Source organism: Uloborus diversus, chromosome 4 (assembly GCF_026930045.1).
Source record: "Uloborus diversus isolate 005 chromosome 4, Udiv.v.3.1, whole genome shotgun sequence".
In the NCBI taxonomy this organism is placed as follows: Eukaryota; Metazoa; Arthropoda; class Arachnida; order Araneae; family Uloboridae; genus Uloborus; species Uloborus diversus.
In genome coordinates this window covers 121,425,324-121,439,644 of record NC_072734.1, presented here as the reverse complement: position 1 = coordinate 121,439,644, position 14,321 = coordinate 121,425,324, and the positions used below count along the sequence as shown (strand labels likewise).

At 32.6% G+C, this 14,321-nt stretch overlaps 1 protein-coding gene across 2 annotated transcripts in view; it reads right to left on the bottom strand.

The window, feature by feature from the left end:
* Window positions 1–14,321, bottom strand: part of LOC129220256 (solute carrier family 28 member 3-like) — a 57,678-nt gene that overhangs the window by 21,920 nt on the left and 21,437 nt on the right. For both annotated transcript variants that reach the window (XM_054854634.1, XM_054854633.1), the window contains exons 2-5: window positions 12,538–12,688; window positions 7,290–7,454; window positions 6,277–6,512; window positions 2,249–2,390 (exon numbers count right to left, since the gene is read on the bottom strand). In XM_054854634.1, coding sequence (XP_054710609.1) covers window positions 2,249–2,390; window positions 6,277–6,512; window positions 7,290–7,454; window positions 12,538–12,688 — 694 coding nt within the window. The remainder of the gene's footprint in view (window positions 1–2,248; window positions 2,391–6,276; window positions 6,513–7,289; window positions 7,455–12,537; window positions 12,689–14,321) is intronic.

The window sequence follows — 14,321 nt, the reverse complement described above, 5'->3', positions numbered from 1 at the left end:
GACAAAGTTTCTTCAAGGATCAACTATAAAAGTTTAAATTTGGGAACCTTTGTTGCAGCAAATGAAATTGGTTAGCAACTTTTAATCACCAGGAAATACTTTAACCACAATCGGCAGAAAAAGTATCACGCACTAAGCATTGGTAAGCGTAAAAATACGCTTATCAATCGAGGCCGTGAGAAGCAAAAGGATGTAAGTGGCAAAATTAATAATTTTGAGATAACCAGTACAAATGGTAGGTGAATCTCTCCTCTGTCTTGGAGAAAGAGATGGTACTAGTAGCCCTGGTAGTTGCTATTATACAGCATGATTTAGAAAAAATTTTCAATGAAAGCCAACCTACGACCTTATTTTTAAACACCTTTTACTCAAAACTTAAAAAAAAAAGCCCTTACATCCCTTTGTTTTCCACTGCCTAGTACTTGTTAGTGACAAGCTGGGAACATTTTGGGAAATAGAATCGTATTTACATGCAATATTGTGTTCAGCGTTTCTTAAATTGCGTTCTGTTAAGCCCAACGGTTTCATCGAGGTCACTCAAGGTTCTACGTAACTTGCATATTTGCATGCCTTCTTTTAATTCAAATTACTCACTTAAAAAATAGGTAATAATAAGGGATGAGTGAAATTTTTGATCAGTGTTGATCAGTGTGAATGGCAGAGGTGGGGTCGGTGGCATTTTTTTACACACATGTAGATAGAATTCATCCATTTAATTCTCTAAAAGATATGTGGTGTTAATAAGTATCCGGGCAAACGTCGGGGGTAAGTTTTACAAAATAAAAAATCCCCCCACCCCCTTGCGTTCTTCTGACAAAAGACACCAAATGTGTTGGGAGTTCAAATATTGTGCAGTTGTGTATTCAAACTGAAATCGAAATTCCATTGCTTTTCTGGTGCTGAGCAAGCAACTTTGGACCCCCGTTACGATTGAGCCTAGGGCCTATGCATTCGAAACACTTCATCTAGGTTCATATCAAGTGCAAATTGGCCTACATCCGGAATTTTGTCCAGATCCTTGACTCTCAATGTGGTGCCGTCTGGTCGTAAGTTCTTTGACATTCACATAAGAAGTAAAAAGTAAAGTGTGCGGAAACAGTTACTGAGTAAACTAAAGTGAAAAAAATTTCAATTTATTTTTTCTTCGTTTTCTTCTTCTTTTTTGCTGCTACTTTTTTAAATTTTCTATACTCTTTTTCAACAGTGTAAAATAATAGTTGGTTTACAGTAGTAAATCTTGCGAATGCTTAAAACTGTTCTTCGCCAATTTATTTCGGCAATTTATGTCTGCATTCAACTTCAGAGTTATAAAAAATGTTTAAAAGCTCATAACTAAACTTCACGGTGGAAATCGTATTTATACAGTCGTCGGTGCAACTAAGTGCTGATTTCACTTTTGCTGAAAAATAAGGCAAACATTCTTCAGAGACGACAAACATCAACAATGCAAAATGATACTAGAATTTTAAATGAAACTAGCTGATGTGTGCATCACATGACTTCCTTTTACTCCTATTTAATGTCATTTTCTCATTATTGGCAGTTTAATGTGATTCAATAGTTTACTTTTTAAATATCACCAATAAGGGCCAAATTGAAACCAGATTTTTAAAAAATAATAAAAATAAAAATGAATAAATAAATAAATAAATAAAAATTGGCAAATTTGTCGCCAAGTTGGCGAAAAAACTTGGCGACCAAATGACTGGCGATACATCGCCGAGCGTCAGCTAAATTATAACACCACTTGAGTTTACATCGATATTAACAATGATTTCCCCCCAAAAAAGGGGCAAAAGACCTTCTTTGGAGCATCCGAATGCAACCAAAAAGGGAGGTGCGCAACCAGACCCCACTAGGAGTCTACGTACCAAATTTCAACTTTCTAGGACATTCCGTTCTTGAGTTATCCCACATAACTACGCACATATGCACGTACGCACATACGCACATACATACGTACATACAGACGTCACGAGAAAACTCGTTGTTTTTTTCTCGGTAATCGTCAAAATGGATATTTCGCGTGTCTATATGTTCTTAGGCACTTATCCACGTGTGGTCGAGTCGAAAAACAAACTCAACATTCATTTGGGGGTGCGCAAAATGGAAATTAAGGTCGATTTTTGAGTGAAAACTTTTTCGGGAATACAATACTTAATTTTTTGTAAAAGAATGTAAAAAGGGTAAAATTATAATTTTTACTGCTTTTAAGCATGATATTACATGTGGACTGCAATAACCTTACCTTTCGTCTGTGCTTTGAGCAAACATAACCTAAAAATACTAGTATAAGTAATCCTGCAGCTGACACTAGCCTGTAACGGTCACCTTTTGTGTCTAAAACGAGGAAAAGAACAACGCAGCCCCAAACAACCAACCAAGCTAATCTGGAAATAAAATTAAAGGATTCTTAGCTGTATAACTTGGAAAAAAATATCCTTATAAAATGTAATGTATGATTCAGAGCTTCAGAAACAAACTCAGTTTCATAAAATATCAAAACAGAATGTTTATCATAACGTCTACATAATGGAAGAGGCATATCGAATAAATCAAAATATCTGTAAAATATTACACGGAAAAAAACTATAAATTTCACATTGAAACTTTAAGGTTTCCTTTTATTAAAGTTTGAAGCTTTTATTTTTTTTCCTTTGTCAAATATTTCATTAAAATTCGAAAAATAAGGATGTTTTTTCAATAAATATTTCAATCAAATATTCAAAACAAATATTTAGCGAGTTTTAAATGGAGAGTAGAAACACCTAAAACATGGGTTCCCAACCTGTGAATCGCGACCCGAAATTGGGTCGTGAAACATTTCTTGTGGGGTCGCGGCAATATTAATATTTTCAAAATATTTCGTGTTACATACTTTTAAAACCATTGCATAAGAAAAAAATAGCTTCATTTTTTTTCTTCATTTGTAGCTTTTGTTAATCGCGGTTAATTATCGTAAGTACGCTGTTTAATTTTTCTTTCAAAAGATTGTCAATGCTTTCCTCTAGTGCATTAATCGTTAATTTAATTGTATAATGCTTTATTTTGGGCAAATTTAAAAATATTGATTTTTTCTGTATCATTCGTATTTACCACAAATGTACGGTAAATCGGATTTGTTACGCATAAATAAATAAATATATACATAGGAACACACAGTACGGGGTAGCGGGTTGTTTATATGGCGAAAAAGTGGTCATGACGTACAAAAAGTTGGGAGCTACTGATCTAAAGGAATCATAAAAATCTATTTCAAGTAATGTCATATTAGTATCGTCATGTGTGACATCAAAATATATGCAGCAGTGTACTGTATATGAATGCGCTACAGGGGAGAATTTTGATTTTTTTGGGTGGTGGACAGATACCTCTAATGCTGCATGAGAACAGGGACATGGTAAACACATGAACTTACTGCATGAAATAGCCGATAGCAAAGGACAAGTCATTCAACACTTCGCGATTTTTGAAAAAAGAGATATAATTAGGTTGTTCTTATTTTTCAAAAATATTTTTTTCTAATGGATATGGGGTGAGTTTTTTTTCCTAATTTTGACTTATTTTCTCTTAAAAAAAAAATCTTAAAAGACGTTCAGTTGCTGTTTTAATTTTCATTACTGACGTCACAAAGGAACAAGGTGTCAAGAGTGAAAAATCACAAAAAGGCAGACAATCATGCTCTCCGATTCAAGATGGCTGTATGCACTTGTGACGTCACACGATGAAACATTTCTTTTTCAAAATCTGACTCTGACATTTTAGAAAACTAATTAAAAATGAATGCTGGAAAAATAAAAGTATTATCTGGCTCCATGTTTTTTCCCTATCCTTTTTAGTAACTAAAAGTGGTACTTTTGACTGAGGGATGCACCCCTGTTATCCTGCCTCCTGACAATTTTAATGAATTTAAAAATATTTCTACACATGGAGATAAATATCGATATACTTTGCACGACACATCGAAACTTATGACATTTTGGGATTTAATGAAATTTCAGGAACAGCGAGAGTAGGTCTAGATCAAGGCATACTTAAACCAAGGCAAAATATCTGCTGGTTACTGCGAAGAAAAACTCATCACACTGCAGCAAGGGTATGTTGTTTTCGCTGCGTTAGCTGTAAGCTGGCAGAAAAAGAACTTTTACGGAATATTGATACGGGAATTTGTATCAGGAGCCTCCTGGTAAAGGATGCCTAAAAAATAAATTCAGGAGGAGGTGAAGGGGTGGAGGGGGGGGGAATGGCTCAAACTACACCATTGAAATTTTAGGGGAGGCTAATTTGAGAGGTTTTTGGTCTCATTTTGAGACTTTCGTCCTAGAGGGTTCTCGTAGGGAGTGCGCCATTGTTTTTTTTTGGGGGGGGGGGAGGGGAGGGAGAGGGAGGAGGAGCACCCTTGTTTATATGAAAAAAAAATAGTAAAGAAATGGTCACCAAGTTGATGCTTGAGCAACATTAGAACTGTGACGTAGCGAGGGTCTTAGTAAGCACAGTCGTGCTTAGCGGTCGTGACGCATTAAACATTTTTGGGGGGAGTTTCAAGGGTCTTCTTTTGGTGGTGAGGGAAGAAGGGGGGCGGATCGTTCTATGGGATGCTTTTTAGATTTTGACGAGGATGGGCAACTGCTCTTGGTGAGATGGGCCCACCCCTGTCATACATAAACCAATTTTGCATGCTGCTATCAAAAAAAAAAAAAAAGGAAATATTATTCCAAAATACTATGAACCAGACTCATAACAAAACCCTTCTATTAATTTTAAGCTGCATTTTTTGAAGAAGCTTTTTTTTTAAAAATGAAATTGCTAAATCGTGGTTATCCAAATGTTATGGTGTTTTTCCCCCATGCAACAAAAACTTATTATGATTCACATCTTTCTTTTTTTTTCTTAGTAAAACTTACTATGCTATAAATTGGGTTGTTTCCAAAAGTTAAAAAAGATAATTTTTTTCTGAAAGAGCATGCTTAAAAATACAAGATTTAACAATTTTTTAATTGTTTTGTCAGTGTTAAATATTTTTTAACAATTATTTTAATCGGTGCCCAGATTGAAATTAATTTTGTACGCTTCTGTACATGACATCACAAGTGATAAAATGACATTCACTGATGCCATTAGCGCACAGCGCAAAATTATCATATCCTGGCACCGCGGTTGACAGCAAAGCGTAAACATTTAGCGCGCCAATAGAGTAGCGTACCAAAGTACATCACTTGTGACGTCATAAAGACCACGCCTTATTTCCAAAATCGGACATTTCAAAAATTAAATAAAAAATAGTTGTTGGGAAAATAAAAGTTTTTTCTGGCTCCATGTCATTTTTTTTTTTTTTTTTTTGCTTATTCTATCAATTTCCGTGACTAAAAGTAGTACCTTTGACTGAAGTAAACAACACCATTATAAATTAGTAAGTAAGAGGAGTTCCAACAACAGGAGTGTTACACTCTATAAAAGGGATACATTTGAAGTTTTACCATGGAGGACTTCTCTTTCTCTCTCTAAAACTGCCTTTTATAGACAAACAATTTTTCTCAGCTATAGGGATTTATTTTTATTTTTATCGGTTACCAACTGTGAAATCCGACTTTGCACGGTTTACTTCGTAAATAAAAGTTAGGTCAAGTGAGGCGTGTTCAAAAATCAGGCTTGAAAAAAAAAAAAAAACGAATTTCCTGACAGATCGCAGAAAAATAACCAAAAAGGAACAATTTTAAATCTTCCGATTACATGATTACAGGAAAACCCTCAAAACAAAAGCAAGAATTTTATTTGTTCACAGTTGAGAAAAAAATGGCAACAGCCCTTTCTTCTCAATGATTTTAATCACGCTAATTCAAACTGAGTTTGCGACCAACGATAAATTTCCGATTTGACGTTCCTTTAATTAAAAATGCTTACACCTTTTCTCCTGGTGATTTTACAGAATGGTGGTTTTAAAATCCGAAGGAATTAAACCTACTTCACACACAAGTATTATTCACTTACTTTCGAATGATACAAAAATCAAGGTTCGGGTAGTAAGATTCATTTTCGGGTCCTAAATTAAAGTTCGAACAGTTCGGTACTTTTTGGGCGTTCGAAAATCCCCCTACGCTCTTTCTCGGGTGTCCAAGTACCTCCCTTCCAAATTTGTATGGGGAAAATGCATACATATATACACATATATTCTTCGTTTTATTTATATAGATTTATTTATTTTTATGCTATCTGTTTAATTTAGCTAAAAAATAAACATATCATTAAAGCTTCTGAATATAAAACAGACATACTTACATCTCAAAATATTTGAGCGTAGATACTTTCTTTAGATGCTTTGTCACTGGTTCCAAACATATGGCTAACTTGCAGTAAATATAGGGTTTTAGAACCTTAGAATGAAGGACAATCACGTATGTTAATACAGTTATGAGAACAAGAAAACGAGGTCCATTACACCAAGATGTGTTACTCCTCCAGGTTTTATGTATAGCAAATCCCAAGTATACGTTGTAAAGAAGAAACAGTAGCATCTGAAAATAGAGAATATGAAGTTAAAAAAAAAAAAAAAAGATAATGATAAAATTTATTTGAAAAAACATTTTCGGTGACTAAAAAAAAACGTATTAATTTATTGATTTTTTTTCTTTTGAAAAATAATATGTCAGCGGTTTACCCCCTTCTACTTATTGAAAATTCAAAAAATAACAATTTTAGAAGATTTTCCGCCAGATGAAGGGAAAATAAACTAAGTTATAGGAGAAGTTTCTGAAGTTACGATTAATTGAAGCTTGAACTTTTTGATTCACGTTTCGTTTTTCTGCCCTGAACTTCTGAATTTCCCTCACACTTATAAATCAAAGAGGGACAAAAATATAACTTGTAAGTTACTGAACGTACATTTAAAAATATTTCAAGAGATCAGTTATTTTAGAATACATTTTTCCTTTGGCAATAATTTTTAAATTTGATTTGCACTGAAAAAGGAAAAGAAAAACAAAAAGGTAAATATAAATGGCATAATCTTGCAGTCTAAACTGTCTAGACTGTTTTAGGGAAAATTACTCTCCTATGAATAGCATTTCTTCCAAGATTAGTTTTTACATTTAACTAAAGATTTAAAAAATCAAAAGAACAATTTAAAACCTGAATTTCAAATTGATAAGCCTGTATTTTAAAATATGCAAGCATACGAATTGAGTTATTTGAGATCACTTTCTTAGCAACGCTATTTTTATAGTGATGGTAAATTTTATTTTTTATTCTACATCAGAAAATTTCTTCATGCAAAAAAAAAGATAAAGACTCACCTTAAACAAGCGCTTGATTGTTTTTTTGTGATGTTGGAATCTCCGACGAAATTTTCGAAAAATGAGACTCAAGCAATCGTTGTCACTCTTTTCATCCGCTTCTTGACTATTTTCGTTTATGGCTTTAGCCAAAGCTGTCTTAGTTGAAGCTTTTTTCTCTGAATCCTTTAAATAATTGAAATGAGAGCATAAATAACGGTAAGGAAAAAAAATACTGAAGATTTCTTTGAAAGTTTTATACTCCGACAATTGGAATCAACTGAAGTCATGATGTTACAGAGCATCCTACGGTCTAAAATAGTAATTCATAATTCAAAAACTTTGTCTGACGACTGAAATTAATTTCGGAATAAAAGCATGTCTAACGTTTAAACCATTCTTTGATTTTTATAATGTAAAAAGTTGTTTGAAGCGCGAAATTATCGTCTGTACCTATGTTATAAGGGGCCATTCATTAATTACGTAAGGATGATTTTGGCAATTTTTGTCCCCCCCCCATGCAAGGGTACGTAAGATTTTTCAAACCCCTAACCCCTTATCTTACGAAGGATTCCCTTTCGTTTTTCAAAATAATTAAATAACGAGTCTTCCATTGATGGAATCGTTATTAAATTCACAAAAACATTTAACCTTAAGAGTAGCTATATTTAAACCTGTTTGGGTAAAGAAATATTTACTGAAAAGTTGGAATCTAGACTGAATGTTTTTTTGACATTTTTTTTTTTTTTTGTATATGAAATGATACTAATTAAAAATAAAACATGCCATACATAATGCAATTCTTTTATTATATTTTACTCTTTTTTTTTTCTTTGTAAAAGAAAAAAAAACAGCTCATCCTAATACGTTTTGAAAGAAGAATTTTGAAAGTGTCAAAATGCATGTTTAACATTATAATAACTATCTTTTTATTTAAATTTCCTATAACCGTTGTGTGTTACTTATTAAGCATAAGTGAAATATCACGAGCCTCTTTTGAGTTATTATGCAAAATGGGCGCAATGTGTAAAATGTATATGGGTGACACATATGGGGTCGCGGGTGCATATAAACAACATTTACTCTGCTACAGATCATGTAAAAATTTGGAGACTGCTGATTGGCTACCCCGTGAGAACGTCATCCATCTCCAAGCTGTAATTATTGATGAAAAAGATTGAGAACCACTGTTTAATACAAAAAGGTAATTTTGGTAAAGCTCCGTATCGCTAATTAACTTCATGATACCGACTGGATTCGTTTGCATTTATCCGATTCAAAACAGAGTACTTTGAGCTCTAGGTGGTTTCCAAACCACCTTGATATGATCGGGAGGAGTGCAATTCCAATAAAGCACGTATGCCTTTGCCGGGAATACAGTTATTGGTCCATGGCATGAGAGTAATCTGCCACTTTTGACATTGGGAACCGTAAAGATCATTCAGTTCTCTACGAAATTTTGACATACCGTTTTTGAGTAATCCAAGACACGTTGTTACATTCATATGTATTGAAATAAATCACGAAAAAAAATATGCACTTCTAAATAGCGGGATATCTCCGCTGTATTGAAAGGTCCGGTCTTCTGGCATGTGAAAAATACAATGGGGTACGCACATAGAGACGTCACGAGAAGACGGGACGATGAATTCTTTCTATGATCAAAGTGGCTATTTCGGTAATCCATACGTTCGTAGATGCATAATTTACGAGCGTGCCGGAAAAACTGTTCAACATTGATTGGGGAGAGGTCAATGACAATTTAGGCCGAAATTTGAGTGAGAAATTTCTCTTGATTACATTAATTACTTTACTTTGTACAAGGAAATAAAAAATCTACAAAAAAATTTTGTTTCAAGGCGACGGCGGTACTTCTTCATGAGGGTTTAAAAAAAAAAAAAAAAAGACAACAGAGTGTGAGTGAAAGAGAAGTGCACAAAGGGGTTGTTTGCTTCAGTCAAAAGTAGTACTTTTAGTCACTGAAATTGATAGAATAAGCAAAAAATAAGAAAGAAAAAACGTGGACCCAGAAAATTCTTTCATTTTCCCAACAGTTATTTTTTAATTAATTTTTTAAAATTTCCGATTTTTCAAACAAGACGTGGTCTTGATGACGTCACAAATGATGCTCTTGGCGCATCTTTGTACCGCGTTTCCACGTTATGATAATCCAGAAGTGAATTAAAATTGCGCTCTACGCTTGCTATCAACCATATCGTTGCCAATACACGTGAGTTAAGATGCGAATTAAATATTTTGCTCTGTGAATGGCAACACAGAATGGCATTTCATCATTTGTGATGTCATCGGCAAGAAATTTAAACAATAAAAGTGCACCGATTTAAGTAATTTTTAAAAAACATTAAACTTAAGCAAATTGTTTAAAAAATGGTCAGATGCTATGTTTTTAAGCATGCTCTTTCAGAAAAAAATACTTTTAAAATTTTGGAAACGATCCTATTGTTCTGAAAATCACGCCAAAAGACCGGATCTTTCAATTCAGCGAAGACATCCCACTGTTTAGAATTTTTTTTAGAGTGATTTATTCTTCTTTTTTGTGTTTCTAACAGTGGGAAATATACCTTGTCGTGATTGAATCGAGAATTAATTAGCCTGTCAACAATGTCAGTTTAGCATACTTCGCTTTGGAAAACTCATTTAAATACATTCCTTTTTCCTTTGTGTTTGACGACATTGTGACAATCTACTGAATCAATTTTGTGGTAGGGTCATCCACGAAAATCTCAACCTGAAGGCCAACATTTCAAGCTCAATCAATATTAATGTGTTTTACATCATTTTGGAGACAATATTCTTAATCTTTGAATCTGGTAAAAGGTTTTTCAAGATGGATGCGTGCGTAGAATAATTACTGCTTGAAGATCTTCAACAACAACAAGTAAATTTTAATTATAAAGCATTCAAGAAACGCGACCTGTAGTTTTTTTAGCATACATTTGATGTAAATATACATATATTTTTTCAGTTATTGCTTATATTTTGAAATTTGATTTTTTGTTTAATTTCTTTCATTCAATTTTATTTTTTTTTCTCCTTGAGCCTTATTGGAATTCTGTGTTGAAGGGCCTGTCAAGTTCGTCACAAAACGTTGTATTTTCTCTTCCACACATTTTATAGGACTATAAAAAGAAAAATGTTGCTTTATTCTCTTCCCAAGAGCTACTTAGAATGCAGTTAAAATGTTAAATTTTTATTAAATTATTTAAACAATTAGTTGTTAGCATGACGAAAGTAACAAATTGATTGTGACGAACGTAATCGTGTGAAACAATCTTTCGAACGTTTAGCTCAATAAAATGTATATTTTGAAATAATTTAATTTTTGAAAAATCACTGAATAATATTTTGTAATTTTTACAGCAATTAACTTGATTTTTCAACACATATTTGAGGAAATTTCTTGTATTGTATTTTATGGAAAAAACGGTAGCTCAAAAAAAAAAAAAAAAAAAAAAAGAGTTAAAACTGGGCAAGAATGGCAGGAAAACAAAGAGAAAATTACAAGAAAAAAGCAGCAGAGCTTATGCAAATATTACGGCAAAAAAAAAAAAAAAAGAAGAAAATAAACACACACACACAAACACACAACGATTTAAAAAAAAATCAAGAAGACTGAGGAATCAAAAGTGAGAAGTCAGGAGGATGTAAATGAATTGTAGGGAAGCTGAGCTAGTAAGCTAAATTTGTATAGAGTTGTAAACCAATGCAACTTCACCTTTTTCAACATGCGGAGTTTCCGGAAAGATTCAAAAAGCATATTTTTTCAAGTAGTCCCAGGAAAAAAATAGGCTCTTACATGTTATCTTGCTAAACAATAATAATAATATTGGAATTGCTGTAGCAGAAATGAAAGCCAGAAAGTTCCGGGAAAAAGGCTTCTTGAAAAAATAATCCTTACGATTGGTTTTGTTTTCGTAAGAAAGATTACATTTCTTGATAGTTCTTTGGAAAAGGAAGTTCCGCTTGTGTGTGACTAGGGGAAAAAAGTGTGTTTTAAAGGCCCACGATAGAAGTAAAACTTTTGTCTTTTCTTCTTTTTTATATTCTAAACTGTCATTTCACCTGTACTTCTTCCTCACGTCTAGCTCTTGTTCTTTCTGCGTCTGACTTAGGCATATTCACAAGATGATTGTATATTTTAATGAAGAAATAGACTATAAACATAGAGAAAACAAAAAATTACTCGAAATTCGCTTTTTAGTTGTTGCCAAAAACAATAAAAAATAATAGTAATAATAAAGTTAATTTTGGTAATAAAAGTTAATAAACTAAATTCAAAGCTAAGCGCATTGTGGATTACGCTCTTAAACTGATGACTTGACTTGAATCAAAGAAATCCTCTAAAATCTGCCTTTTTTTGAAACGTTTAAAGTGACAAAAATCAACAAATATATGCTTACTTAAGTTTAATTTTGAAATTAAATTGTTAATTTTATTAACAAAACTAAACTGACAAAGACTATCACTTTTCATTATTTTGGCAGCAATTGGAAAACAATTTCGTCACTTCCGTCACACAAAAAGGTTGGGAGACAGAAATTCAAAGCTCTCACTTAAAAAGTTTCATTTCAAAACAGGAGAAAAAAATAAATTTTGCACAAAGCCAATTTTTGTATTTATTTAATGCATGGTGAAAATTTGTTGATAGAAGTTTAAATTTTAAGACACAGTATCAATGCTTACTTATTAATTAATATTTAGACACGTAACGGACTAAAAAACTAAACGAGTTTATTTCTAAAATAGTTCATCATCAGAGTTACGTTCGTCACGGTTACGTTTGTCACCACGTCATACTTTGAAGAAATATTCATTTCTATCACATTATAACAAAAATGAGTATTATTCTAAATGAAAAATAAAGTTAATGAATGAAAATAACACATTGCATTGTTTTTACAATAATATCTACCTAAACTTTAAGAGAAATGGAGAGCTGACTTTCATGTTGCAAATCAAGGTTGCAAAAGTGTTACGTTCGTCACACTATAAAAATTTAGTTTCAAAATTGGTGATTTATAGTGTTTTTTATTGCATGAATATTACACAAAAGTTTTATTCTTTCACAAAATTGTACAAAACCAGAAGTAAATGATTATTAGACGATTAAAATTCATGTTATGCAACTAAACAGTCTCTCTAAATATTACGTTCGTTTCGATGGAATGACCCGTATATACATGAATCATTTTCCACGTATAATTTAATCAACAGTCTTTTCATTTATTAATTTGAGTTAAGCAATTACTTCTATATCGCAGACGAAAGCGGGATTGGCATGAGATATTCCATTGGAACCGTCTGTCCAGGTATGATAATCCACTTGCGTCGACAGAGGTATTTCCGTTCTATTTTCAGATGAATTCAACAATTCTTCGTTATAGTCAGGACATTGTTTTCTGAAAGAGCAATTAGTAGAAGTGAGCCGTTTGTTTCAAAAAGCAGTCAAGCGACAAACTCTAAAAATTTCGGAAAAGCACTTTTACCTTCGTGTTAAATTTTTTTTGTAAGGATTACAATGTTTTAAATTAAAAGGAATAAATATTTAGGCATATTTCTTTCAATAAACAATGTTGTAATTACCATTGAAAAATTTTATATGATAATATAGATGTTTTCCTGAAATTAGCAATTTTGTCGCTTGACTAGTTTTTGAAATAAACGATTCAATTAGTTCTGAGGTTTTCATCTAAATTAAGCTAAAAACAGAAAAATACATGAAAAAAGAAAGTGAAAAAACACTTCTTCATTCATAACTGTTTTCAAGTAATTATTGTTCAAGACAATGTTTCCCAACCTTTTTGCCTCGGAGTACAAGTTCAAAAGAATCTTAATGCCCAACTACTACTAAATTTCCGTAGCATTTTTCTTTTCAGAATAAATAATCAAATGGATCCTAACATAATTCAGAATTGTTAATACATTCCAAATAGTTTTGGCATTCCTAGTATAAAATAGATATTTCTCTTTTTACTTATTAAAACTTTATTTTAAAATAAACTCATCTTTTCCGTTCACTAGCACACAATTGACTTTAAATAATTTACAATTATTATTTTAGTAGGTATAACACTATCTTTGAAAAAAATTAATCTCATTAATATTTGTTTACATTCGGTCAGTTTTGGAAAATCATTTCGTTTTGAAGAAACATTAGTTTTGGTTTTGCTAAAGGTAACTTTTTAGTTTTATCAATCTAATTTCCTCAATAATTATCATGGAAAACGCTGTAAAGTTACAGATAGATTTTTTATCATGAATGGTAAGAGTTTACCGAATCTTTCACTATAATAATAGCTCTTCGATACAGTTTTCCGTTTTGTTTTTCCTTGCAATAATATACCCTTCTATTTATGTTTTAACTGCTTGAAAGGCTTTTGAAACTACAATGAGCCTTTTGTTAAGTCGTGTCAGATAGTTTCGTTCTTTTCGTCTGCCTGTGAGAACGTTTAATTGTTTTTCTTAACAAAAGCATTGACAGTAAGTTCCTTCCGCTTGGGCTAACTTTGTGCTCCTTTATATTTTGTAACATATTTGAATTCAAAGGAAATTTTAGAAGGCCCAATGCTGCCCTCTGCTGGCAAGGTTATGTTATCAGTTTTCTACTTTTTATTTCACAAAATCAGCTGGCAACATTGTACACAGCTAGTTCAATAATTCTGGAGCTACTATTTGGAAGTTTCAGTCTTCGGCTTCAGAGCTGCACTGTTTTTCTCAAAATAATTTATTTTACGTAACATTTCTCCATGGTTTAAGCACGGACGCACCGAACTTTAATTTTTGGCAGGTGGAAAATTCTCAGTTCGCCAAATGGAAATCTAAATTTTGTCGAATGAAAAAACAAGGGTATGCAACACATAAGTACATCTAATGAAACGGGACCTTTGAGCATTTAAAAATTGTAATACTGCAACTATGCTTACGAATTTGCAGAATCGTTCGACAAAATTTGACTAATAAGGACATTTTTGGGAGGTCACAGTGGCCATCCAGACACTCCTGGATTCACGACCACCCTAAGTAGCATTATAA